The sequence below is a fragment of the Eumetopias jubatus genome, unplaced genomic scaffold (genome assembly GCF_037043125.1).
Source record: "Eumetopias jubatus isolate StellerSeaLion01/CBP00866 unplaced genomic scaffold, mEumJub1_p1.0 scaffold_3, whole genome shotgun sequence".
Lineage (NCBI taxonomy): Eukaryota > Metazoa > Chordata > Mammalia > Carnivora > Otariidae > Eumetopias > Eumetopias jubatus.
This window is the reverse complement of record NW_028274809.1, coordinates 179,959,322-179,982,545: the sequence shown is the minus strand read 5'-3', so window position 1 is coordinate 179,982,545 and position 23,224 is coordinate 179,959,322. Positions and strand designations below refer to the sequence as shown.

General features: G+C 37.5%; 1 protein-coding gene across 1 annotated transcript in view; it reads left to right on the top strand.

The window, feature by feature from the left end:
• The window catches only part of UGGT2 (UDP-glucose glycoprotein glucosyltransferase 2), a 170,400-nt gene that overhangs the window by 16,329 nt on the left and 130,847 nt on the right, over window positions 1-23,224 (top strand). Inside the window, exons 3-6 of the mRNA XM_028112040.2 lie at window positions 5,212-5,342; window positions 5,827-5,939; window positions 16,031-16,205; window positions 21,690-21,786. Coding sequence (XP_027967841.1) covers window positions 5,212-5,342; window positions 5,827-5,939; window positions 16,031-16,205; window positions 21,690-21,786 — 516 coding nt within the window. The remainder of the gene's footprint in view (window positions 1-5,211; window positions 5,343-5,826; window positions 5,940-16,030; window positions 16,206-21,689; window positions 21,787-23,224) is intronic.

The following is a 23,224-nucleotide window of genomic DNA, read 5'->3' as shown; positions in this document are numbered from 1 at the left end:
AACAGTATGGAGTTTCCTCAAAAAGTTAAAACTAGAACTACCCTATGACCCAGCAGTTGTACTATTGGATACTCACCCAAAGGATACAAAAATACCAATTTGAAGGGTTACATGCACCCCTATGTTTATAGCGGCACTATCAACAATAACCAAATTATGGAAAAAGCCCAAATGTCCATCAACTGATAATGGATAAAGAAGTAATGTGGTGTGTGTGTATACACACATACACACACACAGTGGAAAATTATTCAGCCATAAAAAAGAATGAAATCTTGACATTTTCAATGACCTGAATGGAGCTAAGTGAAATAAGTCAAAGAAAGACAAATACCATATGATTTCACTGTGTGGAATTAAGATACAAATGAACATGGGGTGGGGGAGGAGGAAAACCAAGAAACAGACTCTTGATTATAGAGAACACGCTGATGGTTACCAGAGGGGAGGTTGGTGGGGATTGGTTAAATGGGTGATGGGCATTAAGGAGGGCACTTGTGATGGGCACCGGCTATTGTATGTAAGTGTTGAATCACTAAATTCTACACCTGAAGGAAAAAAAAAAAAAGATTGTGAAGCAAATAAGATGAATTAGTAGCAGACTGGAGGCTGCTGCTTTTTTTCCCCCATGAAGGTGAGAGTGATTTATGTATATTAAATGCCAGTAGGCAAAAATCAAGTAAAACCTGAGGCTGAAGAAAATGGAAAGATACTGAAAGGGCAAAGTCCTTATTGGTAGGTTAGTGGGTGAGCCTGGATTGAGTTTTATTTTATTTTTATTTTGATCTAATTTATTTATAGAGAGCTCAAGTGAACAGGGGGAGAGGGAGAGAGAGAATCCCAGGCAGGTTCCACATCCAGTGCAGAGCCTCATGTGGGGCTTGGTCTCATGACCCTCAGATCATGACCTGAGCTGGAATCAAGAGTTGGATGTTTAACTGACTAAGCCACCCAGGTGCCCCTGAATTGAATTATTTTAAAACATCAGCTAAAATAGTTCAGTGCATCCATCTTGTGATTGAGGTGATCTTGCAAGTTAAGCCTAAATTATAGAACCTAAACCCCTGAACCCTACATCCATCTCTACATTAGAGACCTTAACAGTGACCGGTGACAAAATTTGATGTCTGTTGTCAGGCATGACTCATATTTGTTTCTGTTGACTCTATTTTCATGGATAACTGATCCCTTTTTGACTGATACAGTCTTAGGCTATTACACTAATTCTGGCTATTTTTTTGTTGGCCCTGTAGCTATTACATCTTTTTTAAGATCAGTTTTTAAGATGAAATCTCTTGTCTGATCTGTGCTTTTACTATTGAAGGTAAGTCTTACATACATTATTTTTTTATTCTGGAGGGAAACTCACCATAACTTCCTGAGAAATTATCTATAGTTTAAGAAGTAGGAGGGGGAAAAAAAAAAGTAGGAGGGAATGATGGGGCGCCTGGGTGGCTAAGTCGGTTAAGCATCTGCCTTCGGCTTAGGTCATGATCCCAGGGTCCTGGGATCAAGCCCTGCATCGGGCTCCCTGCTCTGCAGGAAGCCTGCTTCTCCCTCTCCCACTCCCCCTGCTTGTGTTCCCTCTCTCGCTGTGTCTCTCTCTGTTAAATAAATAAAATCTTAAAAAAAAAAAGTGAGCATACACCTATTCTATATAACTCTTTAAAATTACTGCATTAGGAATGTCTTACAGCCTAGATGGAAGAGACCTATACATTTCTTAAACATTAATTCCAGAAATGTATTGAAGACTGATTTGGTGTACCAGGAGCAGAAAGGTACAACTGAAAGCCTAGAAAAGATTCCTGCCTTCACAGCTTATAGCTTAATGGGAGGGACAGCATTAACAAATTTACAAATAATTTTTCATTAGTTTTGAGACTTGATCTAGAGATGGTATGGACCTGTCAGCGTGTATAACAGGATCTGGACTGGGAGTCAGGGAAAACTCTTTCCAAAACAAATGACTCTTAAGCTGAGGTTTGCTGAATAGGAGTTGGCTGAACATGCACTGCTTATTACCCTTCTGCATTTCGTACCAGGGGAGTGGCGTGTGAAGGCCCATTGGTAGCCTCTTCTCTCTGTGGGTATGGTCTCTTGGTCCCCTAGAGGCAGTAACGAGATAACTAGTGATCCTCATCACCATCTGATTTGGGTCACCACTATTCTTAGTTTTCATCTTTGTGTTCTTAAGTATATATGAGCTTCTACTGCTTGCTTTGTTGGCTTCAGTGATATTCTTTTATTCCCAGCTAACATTTATGGGGAATCACCGAGCTTACTTTACTTTTCACTTAATTTCCCCTTTGTTGCAGGTTAGTCAGTGGTATGCTTTTCTGCATCACTGGGGCGTGCAGCATTTACATGTCTTCTGTAAATCTCAGCTACTTCATTTGGTCTTGTTTCCATAGTTAAGTATATTCAGAGCTCACCATCAAACTTTATGCTATAGTTCTTCCAGTTATTTCTTGGTTAGGTAAAGCTTGCTCCCTAGTTGATGCCTCATGAACAACTCCTAGGAATAATGGCCTTGAGTTCCTCACATACAGGACTGTGTATGCATGAATTATATACTTCAGATTTTTAACTTTAGAGTCCCTTAGTTTTACTAGAAAATACTGCAGTGCTAACCATTCTGAGTCTTCATTCTTAGATATGTAGACTCACTGTTCCTTTTAATTCTGGAGAGTTCTCTGTTCATTCTCTTCTATTTTCATTTTCTGCATTAGGGATACAATTATACATATCGTAGATCCCCTTTGCCGGACTTCTGGATCTGTCATTTACTTTTAAATCTTTTTCATCTTCTCCTATTCTTTTTATTTCTGTTTCACTTTCTTCACATCTTCCCTGCATATTCTCTATTTCTGTTTTCCCTGATTCTTTTTACTTTTGTGTTACCTCAGTTTAGTCTATATTTTCTGGTATACTTTCTTGTTCTCTCCTTAGTTCTTTCAGAATGGTTTGCATATCCCCCTGTTTTTTAGTTCTCTCATTCTTGAGCTTTTTATCAAGAACTGTAAAGGGGCTGGAGTTGTTGTTTTTATCCTACTTGCAAGCTAAAAACTTAGCTTCCCACAGTTTCAAGGATCAAACATAAAACATGAGACATGAGAGTCCTGGATAGAACTTGAAAGACTTTCTAACTGACCAAGGGAAATCTCCCAAGTGGACTACAGCTCTCTCTTCTCAGCCATGACCCGTTACAGTAACTTTTGAGGCTTTTTACTGTCCTGTTTGAAAGGATCTAAGGTTGGCATGATAGACTGTAGGAATTGTTGAATCGTAAGTTGGTTGTAATTCTGCATTATGTACTCCGTCCTCTCCTCTGCCAGGCGATCCGAAGTTCTAATGACTTTCCGGCCTTCTGTCTATAGTGGTAACAGATTTCCTTCCTTTTTCACTTCGTGTAGGTATGCATGTCCGTAGCTCTTGTCTGAAGGTCAAACTGTCCTAATCCAAAATAGGTCTTTGTACTTGTCACCATGGGTTGGACTTGAAGCTGACAGAACCACTGGTGGGGAAGTCCACTCGCATGAAGGGAGTTAACAACTAAGACCTCATTTGGGTAAATGCGTTTGAAGCTACTGCCCAGTTCTTGATCTGTAACCTCTTCCTTATTTTCTTTTCAATAATAGGCAACAAAGTGAAGGACCATTGATTGTCTGACCATACAATTTTATCAGTATGTTCACTATCAATTTATAAGGACTTCCTTCAAATTCTCTCAATTGACCCATGAGGCTGGGTCTTTTCTCCTCCAAAAATCTGTGTATCTGTCAGCATTCCATCTCTGTTGTCAGATCTGTCAAGTACTGTGAAGGATCTCAGATTTTTACCATTTCCAAGCTAACAGATTAGTTTCATGGATGCTCACAGAAGACCTGAAACCCCTGGATGAGAGATGGAGGACTTTATTACTCAAAGAAAATGCAGCACCCACCATGCCCACATATCTGTGCTGGTTCCCTGAGCCCCGAGTCCCACAGGGCCCCATAGAGGGCCAGATGACACCTGAATGAATGGGTTGTAGTAAGGAGAGGAGCCAAGGGTCAAGAGCCCAGCACCTTTTGAACAAGTAGTAGACACTGTAGCAGTCAGCAAACGGTCCAGTCTCCCCCAGCACCCCCAAAGTTTCTCCTTCCATGCAGCACCCTCCCCCCCACCCCCCACAGGAGCGTGTCTATAGTTACACATCCCTTTCGTCCTCCCTTTTCACATCCAGGAACTGTGATCTGTGGGTGAGGTAAAGATCTGAGTCTACTTTAACTCTGCTCTTTTAATGGAAGTTTCTTCTGTCAGTTGGTAACTTAGTACCAGGGAGTAAAAGAGCGAGGAAATGAGCAGAGAATGTCCAGGGGCAGGCTTCCGGGGGCCAGCTTCCAGGGCCTATGTCAGCTCGCTCCAGAGCTGTTGTGCTGTTACCCTGCCACCTCTGGCTGGCACAGGGACAACAGTGCAGGTGATATTACACCCCAGGTGGTGCCGACAAGAGGAAAGGGCAAAAATAGATGGTTCTTTCCCTGCTTACCCCATGAGTGTCACCAGGCCCTCTTCAACTCTTGGCTTCCATTCTGCGGTCCCTCTCCCAGCCACATGATCTCCATCTCCCCAGGGGTGTCCAGGAGTTCTTACACTCTAGGATTCATCCTCTTTGGTTGTTCAGGACCTTTGCAGATGGGTTTAGAGGAGGGAAACAGCAGTTCAGGTTATTTGTCGTATACAAGAAGACGTTTCTCGTATGCTTTAAGGTCTGCTTCAAATTCTGTCTTCTAAAGCATTCTGGACACACTAATTGCTTTTGGCTATGTGTACTAAATCTGAGTAGAATTTATATGTGTCATTTAAAATTTAAGTCATATTTTTTTTTGTGCTGTTCTTAGTCTCCTTTTAAATTGTAGGTAGGCCCTGCATCTTATCCTTGTATTATAATCCCACGGCCTTTGAGTGAATTAATCTGATATGCTGGCATCTTCCAAATAGATTTTAATGGCAGGATTATTTTCACCTGGACTCCTGTCACTTGATTGTACTTCACTGGAATATCCAAATGAAGTTAGTAAGCCAGATCTTGATTTTCCATTTTTCTCCAACACCACCCATAACCAAAGTTAAAATTTGAGGATATTAAGTTAGCTTTACAGTAGAGTTGTGCCAATGTGTTGAAAATGAAAATAACATCCTTTTCTCTTGAATTTTTTTTAATAGAATCAGCTTATTCTCATTACAACTTAATCCTGAAGAAAGCTGGACAATTCTTAGACAATTTACATATCAATCTCTTAAAGTTTGCTTTCTCTATAAGGGCATACTCACCAACTATTCAGATGTTTCAACAGGTATGTAAAAGTAGTTCCTGCTTGTGCGCTTGCACGTGCTCTGTCTCGCTCACTCGCTTTCTCTCTGACAAAATCTTTGGGGAAAAAAAACCCTATAGACTTATACCTGCTTCCATAGCCTGTCATTGATTGTATTATTGTTAATCGATTATAATTGAATACATTATATAATTTTATAGTTATTTGGAATAAGGAAATTATGAGAACAGATGATTATTGAAATTAACTATAATTAAAATTTTAATTTGAAGGCATTTTTTTCTTTTTTAATGGCAATTTTCAATGACTTTGAAGCATGTCCCTACTATAAAGTTGAGTTTGTTCAAGTATTTGATTCTGCCTGCGTATAGATATTTTTTACTTTAATTAGAGCAATAGCTTAATAGTAGTTGATGAGTTATTTTAATCAAAGGAATATGTGAGTTTTAAAGATCATGTTGTAATTATCAACTACTGTAGCTAAATATAATCTTTGAAATCTTAGATTGCAGCTGATGAGCCCCCGCCAGATGGCTGTGATGCATTTGTGGTTATCCATAAAAAACACACCTGTAAAATTAATGAACTTAAAAAGCTGCTGAAGAAGGCTACTTCAAGGTAAGTTCATGATAACCTATAGTGAAAGACATGGTTTATAAAAAGAGATGAGGGTTGAAATAGCAGAAATTTCTTATAATAAAAATTTTTAATAATGAAGATATTGCTTCTTAATGTACTCTGTATTGAAAAACTGAATCTCTCTGAGCTGGTAGTTCAAGTCCTTTTCTAAAATATGCAAGTATTTTCAATATTTTATCTCATTAGCTTTTGATTTTAGAATATAAATTATAACAAAATACCATAAAATACATTAAATATGTTTTATATAATCATAGATTGTTTTTTCAAATAAGCAAAACTGCATTTATTTGGACTCTGTCTCTTTAAATATAAACTGAATGTATAACTTGGGAATAAAAAATTAATAATACAGTAATACAGAGTACAGAGTTGCTTTGTTATAATTTATTATTAAAAACTTTACTTCTTCCAAGTATTTAATACAAATGGATATGGATGGGCAGTCAAAAGGAAATTATTAATTTATTAGTACCAGTATATGTTTTACTGTCTGATTTATTTATACTTTAGAAAGTTTTAAAGTTGTTTCTCTAATTTTGAAAGAGTGCTTTATGTATTAAACAGTAATATATACTTAGTAATTCGTATCAGTACTTTCTTTGTTGTAAACCTTTTAAAATATTTTCTTGCATTTTATATTATTTTTAATATACAGAAGACTCTAATTTTATGTAGCCCAAATTTTCTTTTATGTGTGTGTTCTTATACTTAGTTTTTTCCCCAAACCTGAGAGATCTTAACTATTATTTTCCAGTAGTTTTCCTAAAGTTTTTCCTTTCATTTTACTGTAAACTTTTAATCCATGTTAAGTTATTGTTATCAAAGGTAAGGATCCAGTCAGATCGTTTTCCCTTCAGGTGACTGGTTGACTATATATTCATCATATTATGTTACGCTCTATTTCATAGCTGTCCTGTACATTAACTGTTTCTTGTAGCAGTGCCATGCTATTTTAGTATTTATTGTTTTATAATATATTCTGATATCTCACAGTACAATTTCATTGCTGCTTTATTTCCTCCAAATTGTTTTAGCTCTTTGAGGTTATTGATGCTTTCAAATTAACATTAGAGTCCTTTTTCTCCTGCCAAATTGCCTCTCTAGAAAGCCTCGGTAGGATTTTAATTAGAATTACATTAAACCTGTTGATTAAGAACAATTTAAGTCTTTATTATATTGAATGTCTCAACAGATGACATGGTATGTCTTCTGTTTATACCTTCTTTTTTTGTTCATACCTTTTAAAATGTTAAAGTTTTGTAATCTTATGTTTTTAAAATTAGAAATAAGTTACCAATTTATTGAGATGAATACAAAGTTTTTTTCATTGGACATACTGTGTATTATGGTAATGTATATTAAAATATTGTACCATCTTTGCATTTGTTAATGGTGTGGGATATCTTAATTTCTGTTAAATTAAGATTGCCTATGTTTTAAGATTCATGCTTCTATTTTAATAGATGAGATTAGCTATTATAAATGCTATCTTTTTAAAACTGTCATTTTAGCTTCATATAGTGAATTAGGCAACCATGTTATTTCTGTAAATTCTGTTCTTGTACATATATATGTCATAGAAAAGTATATCATAGAAATTATCAATTCCTTTTTTTAAATACAGCAATTTATTTCTCAAAGGAGTCTGAATTGGGTGTTTTAATACTTTTATGCAAGTTTTAGATTCATTAAGCTTCTGTGAAAAATACCCTCTGCTGTGTTTTAGGGGTGTCTGCATTGAACTTTTATTAAGTATAGTTGATATACAACGTTATATTCATTTCAAGTGCACAACATAGTAATTCAACAATTCTTTCTGCAGTGCTCGCCATGGTAAGTGTGGTTATCCTCTGTCACCATACAACATTATTACAGTATTATTGGCTTTATTCTTTATGCTGTACTTTTTTTTTTTTTAATCTCTGTGACTTATTTTATAACGAGAAGTCTGTACCTCCTTAATCCCCTTCACCTATTTTGCCCATCCCCTGCCCTTCTCTGGGAACCACCAGTTTGTTATCTGTATTTATCAGTTTTTTTTTTATTCATTTATTTTGCTTTTTAGATTTCACATATAAGTGAAATCATATGACATTTGTCTTTCTTTCTCTTATTTCACTTAACATAACACCCCCTAGATCCATCCATGTCGTCACAAATGGCAAGATCTTCAATTCCTTTATAGCTTTTTTCCCCTGTATAGCGTTAATAGACTAACTGTGAAATTGTCAGCCCTTGTGCATTTTTTTTCTTTTCCTAGTGCATTTTTAAAACAATTTTGATGACACTTAAAATTATTAATTTTTGATGTCTGACTTTATAATTTTCTTAAATATTGAATATTTAAGTATTAAATATAAAATTAAGATTAAAAGGAGGTTAACATCAAGCTTTTGGGAGAGGCCATCTGCAGTGGACCCTGTGAGCCTTGCATGTTCTTGGTCTGATGAATAGAAAGTGGAAGACCCTGACTGCTCTTTACCTGAGACCTTTCTCAGGGTTGTGTTTGTATCAGGCAACCTAGAGGAATGAGGTGATTTTTCCCTTTGGAAAGAAGAGCAGGCTTGTTTACTGCTTGCTATAAAACAGTGGTTCCCCAAGTATAGTGTTCCTCAGCTACAAGGTATACCCACTATTTATGTAGTATCCATTTAGGTCCATATTTTGCCCATCCCACCCCCACCACCAGGAAATGATAAAAACCTAACTTTATGTTTTGTACGTAGGGTAAAGTCAAACCTTAGATCTTTAACAGTTCTTGACAGTTTTAGAAACAAGGGTGAGATGTTGACGGACACATGGCTTTCCGGAAGAGGAAGAACAAGGGCCACGTGGTTGGAGGAAAACAAAAACTCAACACTTAAAACTTTTCCCTACTGCTCTCCTCTCTCTCCCCCTGCCATTTTGTACTCTCTGCTCCTGGCTGGGTGAGAGCAGTTTTCTGATAACCCAGTCAAAGGTCCTTGATATATGTTCCTACAGGAAAAGGCACCCAAACTCAACTGATGGCGTTTGGAAGGTGTTCCTGATGGGCAAGGGTTTAAAATGATCTCTAGACCAATTCGATGAAGTTTTATTATTTTGGCTTCCCTGACTGAATTACGTTTGGCACGGATACTATTTCTGTTTATACTGTGAATGCTGTGAATGCTCACGAAGTCTCCGGGGAGACTGCCACATGTCCCATCTGTTCCCAGGTGAACAGCGTAGAATCTCAGGAGGAGAAAGTTGGGCCAGAATCCCATCCCAACTTTAGTTACAGTCTGAGTGGCGGCTGGAATACCCAGAGGCAGTTTCGAGTACAACAGTGCCACCTGCGTGACTCGGACATCAAGTATACTCCTTTTTAAAAACACAGCTTGTAGGGGCTCTTCAGCTCTTACTGAAACTGACGGCCTAACCCAGGGAAGCCTTGTGACTCTAACATTTGATGTTTTACATTTTGGCATAGGTCAAATAGGATTCAATGACTAACAAGACAGAGGGACCCAACAAGTGTCTCTGGTCAATTGAAAATGGTATATTCAAGTGCATAGTTGTTTTGCCTTATCATGATCTTAGATTGACATGGAAAAGTGGTAGCTACCCTTTGGGACAAACCCTGCGCCCTATTCCACTACCTCAGGTAAAGTTTCTGGCTCATTGGGGCCCTCAGTCCACAGTGGTTTCCCTTAATGCCTGGGCTGCGTTACTGTTACGTTCAGCTAAGTTAAAGCTGGTGGTATCTTCAGGGTCCTGTTACTGCTCAGTCGGGCCACAGCTGTGTAACACCGAAGGCAGATGTGGTCACTGCAGTCAGCGGGCAAAATTCAAGGCAGTGCTCCTATTCGTGCCTAGTCTCTGACGCCTTGGTGAAAGTTGGTACATTTACGCTGACTCTCGGACTGTTGCCAGTGGCCTGCTGCCCGTCTGGTCGGCCACTTGGAAGACCACCAGCTGGCAGAGTAAAGGCACACTCTTTGGGGCTGTACGCTGTGGACATAAATTGCGGCCGCCCATCTGCCAGTCTGTTATTTCTGTAAATGTACACAGCGTTAGGCCCATTCTTTTAGTCTGAAGTCAAGCTGCTTACCACTTAAAACCTAATCCCTTGCTACTTCAAACACAAGAACTTTCTAGCCAAAAAAAAAGGTAGAATCATTTGTCTCTTCCCTACCTCCTGTTTAAAGATCTGTGCTCTGGATCTGCCCTAAAACTTGACAGATATTATATATGTAAATATGTGATTATTTGGGAGAATGTGACTGTAGTCATCGCCATCCTAAATTAGTATTACTTGCTCCCCCGCCCCCAACAAGGAAATAAAACTATTAAGGAATATTTTTTTGGAAATTGGGATGGTGAAAATACCACATAGAAAAGAAAGACAGCTTTGATGCCCTACATGTGTTAGGATTTTAAAAAAAGGAAGGGAAAAGAAAATAATACGAACGTAAAGGGTAATAGAATTGTTCTTTTCTGTTCTAATCAGTAATTTCTTTAAAGAAAAAAAACTAAAAATCTAACCTGGAAAACATGAAAAAAAATAAAAACTGAAGAAAATTTAGGAACGAGGAACATCTGTAGAGGGAAAAAATTAAAATATTTGTTACTGTAAATATATATGCAAATACATAAGTTATTTGCTTACAAAAGAAAAAAAAAACCACTATGGACAAATATCCATAGGTTATAAACCAAGGATTATGTGCCTAAAGTTCACAAAAGGAAAAAAAAAAAGTATTAACCTAAATACTATATATAGCTTCTCTCAGGCTGGGGAATTGATTTTGTCCTACCTACAAGCTAATAAGCTTGCCTTTGTTTCATGGATTCTGGCAGAAGACAAGAGGCTCTGGGGTCAGAAGCAAAGAACGATACTCTTTGTGGCCACGAGCAGTGTGAGCGTTAGCCTGCTTGCACTAGTTCCTATGGCTCTGCATTCCCCAGGCATGAAAGTGGGCCCACAAGAATACTACACGAGCAGTTGGGATTGCATCACAGCTGGGGGACATGGAGCCTGGGGACCCTAGGACTTGTAACAAGTAGTAAGCAACCTGCTGTTTGTGCCAGAGGGACACCTTAACATACCCCTCAAAATCTCTTGCTGCAAACCCTGAGAAATGGCCTATCATAGTCTTTTTTTTTTTTTTTTTTTTTAAGATTTTATCTATTTGACAGGGAGAGAGAGAGAGAACACAAGCAGGGGGAGCAGCAGAGGGAGAGGGAGAAGCAGGCTCTCAGCCGAGCAGGGAGCCGGATGGGGGGCTCGATCCCAGGACCCCGGGATCACAACCCGAGCCGAAGGCAGACGCTTAACGGACTGAGCCACCCAGGTGCCCCTGGCCTATCATAGTCTTGATGTCCCCAGAAAAACAGTCAGTGGCTCTGGCAGAAGGCCTCTCCCAATAGCCCATCCCTGGGCCTGACAAATTCTTGACCAAACTCAAAATTTCTGTGACTGTGCTCCTCATCAGCCATTCTGCTGTCTCAGGAAGCCTTTAATGACGGCTACTCTCAACAGGACTCCAAGCAGCAGGATGAGCTCCATCTGCAGGATTAGCCTCGACCGTGCCCACAGGGTCCCAGATTCAGCCGACTGTGAATAAGTCCTAGGGGGACGAGTATGTCCTATGTCAGACAGATGGGTTGTAGTCGGACGTCAGTCTGTTATCCCTTAAAATCTGTACAGGGGAGCTTATACCTACCTGATCTTTGCTGTCACTGTAGATATTCCCTGGGGACAATAAACAGGCCCAAAATGTAAGCCCTGTCCCCAGTGGAAAGCATTCTGTGCCTGCTTTCCCCAAATACAGACGGAAACCCCGAAAGTGGCACATGGCACTCCAGTTCCAAAACTGTTTCACTCGCACCTGGTAGCTGCAGTCCCCGTCTTCATGCCGCCTCACCTGAGGCTGCTCCCGGCCCAGAAGTACGCAAGTTTGCATCATCAAGATGAAGGTGTGCCAGTCTGCATATTTATATGTGAATTTGGAGGGGGGGGGGGTCTACACTCAGGAGACCTTTGTCTCTGGAAAATCTATCCCCTTTCTTGTAATTGTTCCTTTTATTTTCCACTTAAAGATTTATCTACTAGCATTGTTTCATTAGCCTTCCCGATTACTAGCAATAATAAATTATTTGAAAACATCTTCTTTCAGACAATATTAAAATGTAAGATATCCTGTATAAATTCTGAAATGTACTTCTGCAGTACTGATTTGATAAAAATCAGTAATTTTAATAATCCATTTGACTTAGTGCCATTTAAGTTCCAAGGTATCAATTAAAATTAATGAAATGATTTTATTTTTTTAAAGATTTTATTTATTTATTTGACAGACCGAGCGAGAGAGGAAACACAAGCAGGGGGAGTGGGAGAGGGAGAAGCCAGCTTCCCGCTGAGCAGGGAGCCCGATGCGGGGCTCGATCCCAGGACCCTGGATCATGACCTGAGCCGAAGGCAGATGCTTAATGACTGCACCACTGAAATGATTTTAATAATTTCATCTGGTTTGATTCCTTTTTACTTTTTAAATGAAGTATGCTTTCAGCATTCTTTAGTGTTTATTAATAGGATCCTATGAAGAATGGCGACTAATTCTATTTCTCTTGTTTTGCACATTCTTGTCTCTTCACCTGTTGCAGAAGAGATTAATTGTGAACTCAGCTCTTACTTGGGGCTGATAAAATTTTGTTTGTTTCATGTTTCAAATATCCAAACATTGACAGTAATATTTTTAAAATCTTATCTTATGTTAAATTAATGAAAGTGGATGATAGGGCACCTGGGTGGCTCAGTCAGTTAAGCATCTGCCTTCGGCTCAGGTCATGATCCCAGGGTCCTGGGATCAAGCCCCGCATCGGGCTCCCTGCTCAGTGAGGAGTCTGCTTCTCCCTCTCCCACTGCCACCATCCCCCTCCCTGCTCATACTCTCTCTCTCAAAATCTTAAAAAAAAAAAAAAAAAATGTAAAATTTCAAAAGAAATTTATTAAAGTAAGATGGGTGAGTGTGCATACTTACTATGACAGCCAAACCATAAATCACTGTAAAGGTACTTAAACTCATGTAATCTTATAAACCTGAAACAAACACAGTATTCCATGTTACTGTCCAGAAATAAAACACATTTGAAGCCAAGTAATTAGTGGAAGTTTTCATTATTCTGTTAGAAGTATTGAGCACTTGAGTGATTTTGATTTAAAGTAAGTCAATAACCAGGAACAACAGTAATTTAGCCAGGGTGCCTGGGTGGCTCAGTCATTAAGCGTCTGCCTTTAGCTCAGGTCATGATCCCAGGGTCCTGGGATCGAGCCCCGCATCGGGCTCCCTGCTCCGCGGAAAGTCTGCTTCTCCCTCTCCCACTTCCCTCTGCTTGTGTTCCCTCTCTCGCTGTGTCTCTCTCTGTCAAATAAATAAAGTGTAAAAAAAAAAAGTAGTTTAGCCAGTTTTTAAATGTAATAGTTAACTTATTTCATTGGTAAGCCTTGTTCTGTAATTAAAATAGAAATTTGAATTTCTCTCTTAGAAGATATAATTTATACATGTACAATTTCCCAGCCATATCAGAAAACTGAAAAATTAGTTATGTTATTTACCATAGTTTATTGTAGAAAGTCTAAGTTTATCATGAATATTCTAGAAATGTTTCTCTAAAATAACAGTGGTTATCACCAAACCATTTTATCGTTCCTATTTAGCTCAAATAAGTAATAGAATATTATTTTTGAATTTTTCATATTTAAAATCCTACTTCTTGATAAAAAAGATTCCATTTCATTTTAAACTTTATGAGAATTTTTTTTCCTTACCTTGTGCAGGTTAAATTAACTACTGTGGGAGAATTAAAAAAATGTAAAGAAAATATGCCTACAAAGTAACTTACACATAAAACAATATAATAAACATAATAAGATAGACTGTAATATAAACATGCTGTAAAATTTTATGGTTATGTCAGTAAGTAAAAAAGAATCCTATACACATCTAGTATATGAAACCCGAGGGGTTCAGTAGAAAGTGAACTAACAATTCAGTATGTTCATCTGAGTGTAGAATTTGTCCCTTTAATTTTTTAATGAATTTTATGTTAATTTACACCAAAAGGACATGTTCCCGATGCATTAAGTTTAAACATTAAAAATTAAAACAATACAATGCATGCATACATCAAATTATAGGATTCTTTTTTACTCCAGACTTTCAGAACTTCTCCCCAGAGTCAACCAATGCTATCAAGTTCTTGTGTATCCTTTTGGAAATAAGGTATATATAGTCATAATTACATAGATAAATACCCCCTACTTTTCATCATTTAAAAAAAAATACTTATTTGAGAGAGAGAGAGGGGGTGAGGGCCAGAGGGAGAAGCAGATCCCCACCCCACCCCCAGCAATGAGCCTGATGTGGGACTTGATCCTGGGACTCTGGGATCATGACCTGAGCCGAAGGCAGATGCTTAAGCGACTGAGCCACGCAGGCACCCTCCCTACTTTGATCATTAATGGTGGTCTACCATCCAACATTTTATTCCTTTTTTCCTTGACAGTACTCGTGATCAATAGTTAAAATAAGGGGAGGTTTGCAAGAATGAGAGAAGAATGATTCTTGAACATCAAGCATGTGCTTTATGCTCTGCTAGGCGATTTGCAAGTCATTTTGGTAAATCTTTAGGACACTCCTACCAGGTAGTGAGAATACCTTCTCTTGAACAGAAAAAGGAATAGGCCCAAGAGAGATCAAATCACTGGCTCAGAGTCACATAGCTAGTAAGTAAATAAACTAGAACTTGAATCCAATTCTGCCTACTTTCAAACCCCACAGTCTTTTCACGAGTATGCTGTAGTGTTATTCATGTCCCTGTCCCTCTCGCCTTTTTTTCATATTTGTTATTTAAAGATAGTAAATGATTAAAAGGTTGTAGATATCTGAATTCACTAAATAAAATTTATTTCTCAACACCTTTGTTATTATTAACTTTGTTATCTCGTTTTTCTTTCTACCTATGTAAATTGTTAAAAGATGTGGGTCTAGGATTCCATAGACAGGAGTTGAAATCCTGGCTTTGTTTGATCTTGTCCTGGATATTTAACTTGTCTGAGCTTCAGGAACCTTAAAAGTTTAAATGATGGTAACTATCTAAAGGAATTGTTGGGAAAAGAGACTGTACTGATATGTATAAAGAATCTAGCACAGTGCCTGGCAAATAAGAAGGTATCAAAGTTTACAATAGGGCCAGACCATAGGACTTCTCTGGTTCTTTGATTATCCTTGAGGATTTCATGAGTTGTTCATATTAAGTACTGATAATCTTTGTATGATAGCATGCTTTTGTTTTTTAATTATTTGGAACCCATTTTCAGGAAATGTGAGCTATGAAAAATTAGACCTTTCCAAATTGAAGAAAAAAATTTTTCATTGAAAAATATATTGCCATTATATGTTATTTAAAGATAATAAACCTTGTTCATTAAAAATATTTGTAATATACAATTTTGGGTTAACCAGATTTCTGTCTTGAATAGAAGTCATTTTCTATTGATTCCCTCAGATTTCATATACTAAATGTGGATTCTTACTCACTGACATATAGCTATAAAATTTTCAGTGTTACATTCTTAGATGTTATATTGTTTTGTGTGTAAGGAAAGTTATTTTGTAGGTATGTTGTCTTTACATTTTTCAATTCTCCCACAGAAATTACTACGTTAACCTGTACACAGGATGAAAATTCACCACAGGAAGTTCAAACTCTTTTTCTGTGATCATATATATAAAAATATATATACATGGATGTGTGTATATGTATATATATGTACGTATATGTGTATATACATGTGTGTATGTATGTGTATTTTTTTTTCCTGTAAGTTGTTTGGTAAGTAGAAATTCTAAAAGGTCATGGTATTTTTTCAGTATGTTCTTCGAGCTCTTTAAAAGTTTGTGTTTTGCAGCAGCCATCTGGCTCCGTCAGCAGAGCATGCAACTCTTGATCTTGGGGTTGTGAGTTTGAGCCCCACGTTTTGTGTAGAGATTACTTAAAATCTTTATAAATAAATAAATGTTTGTGTTTTGTTTCCATTTTAGGCCCAGACCTTATCTGTTTAAAGACGATCATAAATTTCCTACAAACAAAGAGAACTTACCGGTGACCATACTCTATGCTGAAATTGGTACCAGAGCATTTAGTAAATTTCACAAAGTATTGTCCAATAAAGCTCAAAATGGGGAAATTCTGTATGTTCTTCGGCATTATATTCAGGTATGGTTTTATCCAAGATTATTTGGTCTATAAAAATTATGTTTGATAATTTCCTTACTGGGTTTTACATAATTTCCACCTGAACAATTATTTGAAGATTTTTTTAAATTAACACACCTATCAAATGTGAATTTTATGTGGAAAAATATATGGGGATTCTGTATATTGTTGATATTCCTTTCTCTTCAGGCTCCTTTCTTCTTAAATCTGAAACAGATTTAAAACTTGGATAAAAAAAACCCATATGTATATAATATTTGCTAGGATTCATAAATATAGTTTGTTTTTTGAGAGAGAGGGAGAGAGTGTGAGCATGGGCGAAAAGGAGTAAAGGCAGAGGGAGAGAGAATCTTAAGCAGACGCCATGCTCAGCACAGAGCCTGACGTCATGACCAAAGCTGAAATGGAGAGTCAGATGATTAGCCAACTGAGCCATCCAGGCACCCCTTTAAATACAATTATTATTATTTTTAAAGATTTTATTAGAGAGAGAGAGAGATAGCAAGAGAGAGCATGAGCAGGGAGGAAAGTGAGAAGCAGGCTCCCTGCTGAGCAGAGAGCCTGATGCGGGGCTCCATCCCAGGACCCCCGGATCATGACCTGAGCCCAAGGCAGACGCTTAAGTGAGCTGCCCAGGCGCCCCATAAATACAATTATTTGTAATGAAAATGTATTCTGATGAGGAAATCTAATTTAATTGATAGACTCATAGTATATATTAGTTCAAAGTGTGAAGCATGGTATAGGAATGCTGTTAACTATTTCTTAGACAGCTGAGTACAGTTTTATTGAAGTTTCTGATCAACTATGGTGTGTTCCCACTCTCGCAACCTCTCATTGCTGTCACACTCTTGCTATAGTATTCTGGTTTAGTGATTCGAGGACCCATTGCCGTATCTCGTTTTATTTCTTTCGTACCTGCACACCATTCCTCCCACCCCATGCAACCAAACTCACACAAACTAGAATGACCATTAGAGAAGCACTTTGCTTTTTTTTTTTTTTAAGATTTTTTAAATTTATTTGACAGAGGGAGTGAGAGAGGGAACACAAGCAGGGGGAGTGGGAGAGGGAGAAGCAGGCTTCCTGCGGAGCAGGGAGCCCGATGCAGGACTCGATCCCAGGACCCTGGGATCATGACCTGAGCCAAAGGCAGATGCTTAACGACTGAGCCACCCAGGTGCCCCGCACTTTGCTTATTTTACCACTATATTCCCAACATGGAAAGAGTGTTTTATTTTGAAATATTAGTGATTTGCGTATTAATGTTTAAGATAATAAAGCATCACAGATATACTTGCTAATTGCCTATCCATATTCTTTACCTGTTTTTATATTGGATTATTTGGGCTTCTCTTTTTCTTATCTGTAGATTTTAAAAAATATGTTTTGAATACTAATCTTTTCTTCTATACTTTGCAAACATCTTCCATAGTATTTCTGGTCTTCTGGTATTAAAACAAATTATGACATCTTTGGTTCAGTGCAAGTAATAATTGTGATGTCAGATTTATCCAACTTCAGTGGTTCGCTTCACGACATCATAAGGACAATCTCCTGTAGTTTCTTGTGAGAATGAAAATGCTATTTTTTAAGTTTTGATTTTTAATTCATCTGGAATGTATTTGAATATGCTGCAAGGTAGAGATACAATTCTAGTTTTTCCATATGGAAAATTATTGGTCCCCACATAATTTATTGAACAGTTATTCTAAGCCATCATATACCAAGTTTTCATATAGGCATTGTTTTTAGACTCTATTCTGTTCCAATGATATAGATGTCTGTTCTACACAAATATATTTTAATTGCAAAGCTTTAAAATCTAAAGCAATCTTGACAAAGGACAAAGCTAGAGGCATCATGCCTCCTGATTTCAAACTGTGTTACAAAGCTGTAGTAATAAAACAGTGTGGTATTGGCATAAAAATATATGGATCAGTGGAACGGAGAGCCAAGAAATAAACCCATGCATATATGGTCAACTAATATTCAACAAGGGAGCCAAGCATACTCATTTAAATGGTGCTGGAGAAATTGGATAAGTACATGCAAAAGAATGGAACTAGCCCCCCTATCTTACAATAGTCACAAAAATTAACTTGGATTAAAGATTTAAACATAAAATATGGAACCATGAAACTCCTAGAAGAAAACCTAAGGAAAAAGCCCCTTGGACAATGGTCTTGGCAGTGATTTTTTTGGATTTGACACCAAAAGCAAAGACAACAAAGGCAAAAATAAAGTGCAATAAAATCAAAAATAAAAGGAAAAAATAAAGTAGGACTACAACAAACTAAAAAGCCTCTGCACAGCAAAGGAAACCATTAACAAAATCAAAGGCGGTGTATGGAATGGGAGAAACTATTTGTAAATCATATATCTGATAAGGGGTTAATATCTGAAATATATAAGGACCTCATACAACTCAATAGTAAAAAAAACAAAACAGTCTGATGAAAAAAATGGGCAAAGGATCTGAATAGATATTCTTCCAAAGGAGACATACAAATGACCAGCATGTACATAAAAAGGCATTCAGCATCACTAACCAGGAAACATAAATAGAAACTACAATGAGATACCACCTCACACTTGTTAGAATTACTGTTATCAAAAAGACAAGGGTGAGAGGATGTGGAGAAAAGGGAATATTTTTGCACTGTTGATGAGAGTGTAAATTGCTACAGCCACTACGGAAAGCGGTATGGAGGTTCCTCACAAATTTTTAAAAAGAACCACCATATGATCCTATATTTCTGCTTCTAGGTGTATATCCAAAGGAAACAAAACACTAACTTGAAAAGATATCTGTCGTCCCATGTTCGTTGCAGCATTACCTACCATATTGAAGACATGGGAACAACCCCTGTGTTCAGCAGTGGATGAATGGATAAAGAAAATGTGGTGTATGTATACAGTGGAATAATATTCATCCTTAAAAAGGAAAGAAATCCTGCCATTTGTGACAAAATGGATGGAGCTTTGAGGGCATTATGTTAATTGAAATAGATAGAGAAAGACAAATACTGTAATGATGTCACTTACATGTGGAACCTAAAAAAAACAGACTCTAGAAAACGGGAGGTGGTGATAATGGGTGAAGGTGGTTTGGAAAGTACAGACTTCCAGTTATAAATTCTGGGGCGACTATACTTAATATTGTTTTTGAACGTTGCTAAGAGAATAGATCTTAAGAGTACTTATCACAAGAAAAAATACTGAGGTATGGATATTAACTAAACTTACTGTGGTAATCATTTCATATTGTCTCTATCAAATCATTATATCATACACCTTAAACTAATACAGTGTTTATGTCAATTATATCAGTAGGAATGGAAGTGGGAGATCAAATTATTGTTTATCTTTTTAAAAAATGTCCCCCAAGTGATTCTAATGTGCCCTACAGGGGGGTATGCTCATCTGTCAAGAATCAGTGTCCCAGGTTATTTTTTGGAGAATGTGACCATTAAATGTACTATGAAATCATACTAGCCAACTATCTGGGCACTTTGTCACATCAAATTAGAGCCTTTATTTTAATGAACGATATATCGTACACTCAAAGTAGTTATATTTTAAATCTAGTCAACATGTAATTCTAATAAAATGGACATATTTATGCTGCCTTTGGAACAGATGCCTTTTTGTGGGGAGAGAAGAAATAGAAAAATGAAGAAAGATTCTTCTCACCAGTTTAGTCTATGAGCATTTTTGGTTTGCAAATCTAAACTTATTAGACTACAGTTCACATTTTATATTAATACATTTTCAAATGGAGACAGTAAATATGAATTTAATAAGCATATATCTTTATTCCTGAGGAGCTAATAATATTTCAGAATTGATAATGGAAATTGGTTATGTGAAATTGCATTTCTTTTATGAACTATAACAAAATATGTAGACTTGGAGCTTCAATTTGCTTCTCTACCAGCTGATTGTCTTTTTGGTGGAAAGTCAAATGCATTTTTAAATTGAGCTGTATGAAATTGAAAACTCTTTAAAATATTTTCAACTTTTTCAGATGACCATAATTATAAACAACTCAGTTCCCTCGTGCTATCTTTCAGTATAGCATGTGCCTGAGAAATTAGCAAATTACATTTTCATGTGGGCGGCGGTGTTAAATATTTCTCTGCATATCTGAAACTCATTCGTATATCATCTTATTTGGAAATAGAACAGCCTAGGAATAGTCCCTCTAGTCATATACTTAATTTTAAGGTTGGGGGTGGGGGAGTTAGGGAGGAAAGAAGAGAATAAAAGGAAAAAAAAAAAACTATTGAGGTTCTCCTTCCCTCTGATCTCCACCTCTTCCTCTATCATGTGTAGGATTGCAAAACTGCCCCCTTGCAAACTTGAGTAAGAGAGATGCACAGCATGTTCTAGGGAGTTTGCTGGGCACTAGGTTAAACTAGTTTCCTAAGCTGTGAAAGAATGTGCCAAATGATGATGACTGTAGCAAAATTGATAAGAATTTCCATCTGGAAGCTAGAAAGAACTTTAGACATCTTCTAAAAATGTTATGTATATTCATCCAGCTTGCTTACCTTTTGAAAAAATGGTGAGTTCTCTTCCTTGATGGGGTAATCTCTACAAGTACATTTTGTGTTTGCCCTTTACAGAAAGGGGAAGATTAGGTATTAAAATTCCGATCATCAGTACTTCAGACAACTCCACTTTAGACAACTTTTGCCTATTGTTGCAAGAGTAGATGTTGATTTGTGGCATTTGGTATATTCTAATCATTGAGAAATGTGAATAAAAATTTAATCAGGGTGTTCAAGATGGTGCATTTTTTGGTGTCTTTTGCTACTAAAGAGTAGTATCCCTTTTGGCAACACTCTAGCTGTCCTACATCTCGATAACTAGCAAATGAATAGCATTTGCTGCATTAGCAAATCCTGTGTAGTTCACTGAAAGGAGTACAGTTTTATTGAAACTTGATTGTATTGGAGCCTCTGTTAATTCATAGGAGAAATGGGGAAGTTACCATAGTATAACACAAAAAGATGAGGTATTTTTTCTTTGTAAAAGAGCAATTAAAACATTAGAGCCATGACAAGGCTTTTAGAAAGTAAAGAAGTGGTAATCAAGCAAATTCTGGGTCCTTGATATACTATTGAGAGAGAATATAAATGTACCCTAAATAATAATATTCCACAGTGATTTAAAAAAGTCAATATTAGTAAGGGTGCCTGGGTGGCTCAGTCGGTTAAGCATCTGCCTTTGGCTCAGGTCATGATCTCAGGGTCCTGGGATCAAGTGCCGCATCGGGCTCCCTGCTCAGCGGGAAGCCTTCTTCTCCCTCTACCTGCCACTCCCTCTGCTGCTTCTGCTCTCTCTCTCTGACAAATAAATAAAATCTTTAAAAAATTAGTAAATTTACCCTAATGTCCTAATACACAAACATCCTGAATTTAAAAGATGTTTGACTAAATATTTTCTCTTTTTTAAAATCTAAATGTATTGGAACAGAAACCAGTCTCACAGAAAATGTACCTATCTGGCTACGGTGTGGAGCTGGCGATTAAAAGTACAGAATACAAAACTTTGGATGATACCCAAGTTAAAAGTAAGTTTACTCTCTGTACTTGAGTAGAATAAAAATTTGGAGGCTTAAATACTTTTTCAAAAATATTTAATGACTATAGTCTTACACATGTTAATTTGAGGCTGGAGATAGGGTAGACCTGTTTCTCCTTAGTTTAGAATTTGATATTAATCTGAAAGAAATATGTTTAATATTGTGCTCTCAAAAACTTCTTTAAAAATTGGAAAAAGCATCTTGTTTTGCTTTATCCCGTGGCTTCCCAACCATTTTCAGCAACATATAAAAAATGGTAACCTATGCAAGGCAGTCTGAGGCAGTAGATGAGGCTGGTCATGGCTGTCGTGACAGCCAGATATGGCCAGCCAGCCCGGTCTGGAGGTGGGGCTGGGGGTAGGGGGGTATCTAAAGGGGTACCCAGCCAGTCAGGGGCTGGGGGCCGAGTGAGGGTGGGACTGGGGGTGGGGGTAGGGGGCCTCTAAAGGAGTCAGTGTCTCAGTCAGTCTGAAAGTCATTGGCAACACGCGGTCTTAGGAAGCTTTGTCTCACATATTTATAATGAAGTTAGCATGATAATGCTGCACTTGAAGGAGAGTGAGAGAGGCCTGTGAATTGCTCGTTTAGATGAAGTAGATTTGATTAGATCTGTGATCTACAAACTCATATCTCTGGTTGTGCACTAAGCTGCATGCTCTAGATAAAGGACTCTAGAGACCTGAAGAAGCTAAAGTAGTTTTCAGATTCTTATGAAAATCTTTTATTACCTGAATCATCCAAAATTTACTTATACCTGATTCTTGGTTGAGTTTTTTTAAGATTTATTTATTTATTTGAGAAAGAGCACATGCATGCGCAAGCAGGGGGAGAGGGAGAGAATCTCAAGCAGACTCCGGGCTGAGTGTGGAGCCTCACATGGGGCTCAGTCCCGGGACCCTGAGACCATGACCTGAGCTGAAATCAAGAGTCAGATGTCCAACCACCTGAGCCACTCAGGCACCCCTGGTTAAGCGTTTTTAGTTCATTCTTTTATATGCTCTCAGATGTGGCTTCTGCTTCAACTCTATCTATTCAGGATCTGGTCCTGGAGGCCCTGCTCTGATCACAGACCTAGCTCTGGCCAGTCCTCCTGATTGTGCTTCAAATAAAGATCTGTATTACTGTTAAGTCCTATCAGTTAGAGTGCTGGAAAAGTATTGTGCAAGTAGTAATATTCATATTTTATGTATTTCTATGTAGCTTATATGTAGCTTTACGATGTTTTAGTATCTTATTAATAGTCATGATAGTAACAGAAGGCATTTTCTAGCTATCCTTGGGCTTGTGGAATTTTCCTTAAAAAGTCAGACAAAAAAATTTAAAAGTCAGGTGATCACATGAATGATCTGTATTACACATTACACACTAAATTCTGTTGTCACCCTCTAAACATATGTGTGGAATAGATCTTTTCTCCATTTTAGTC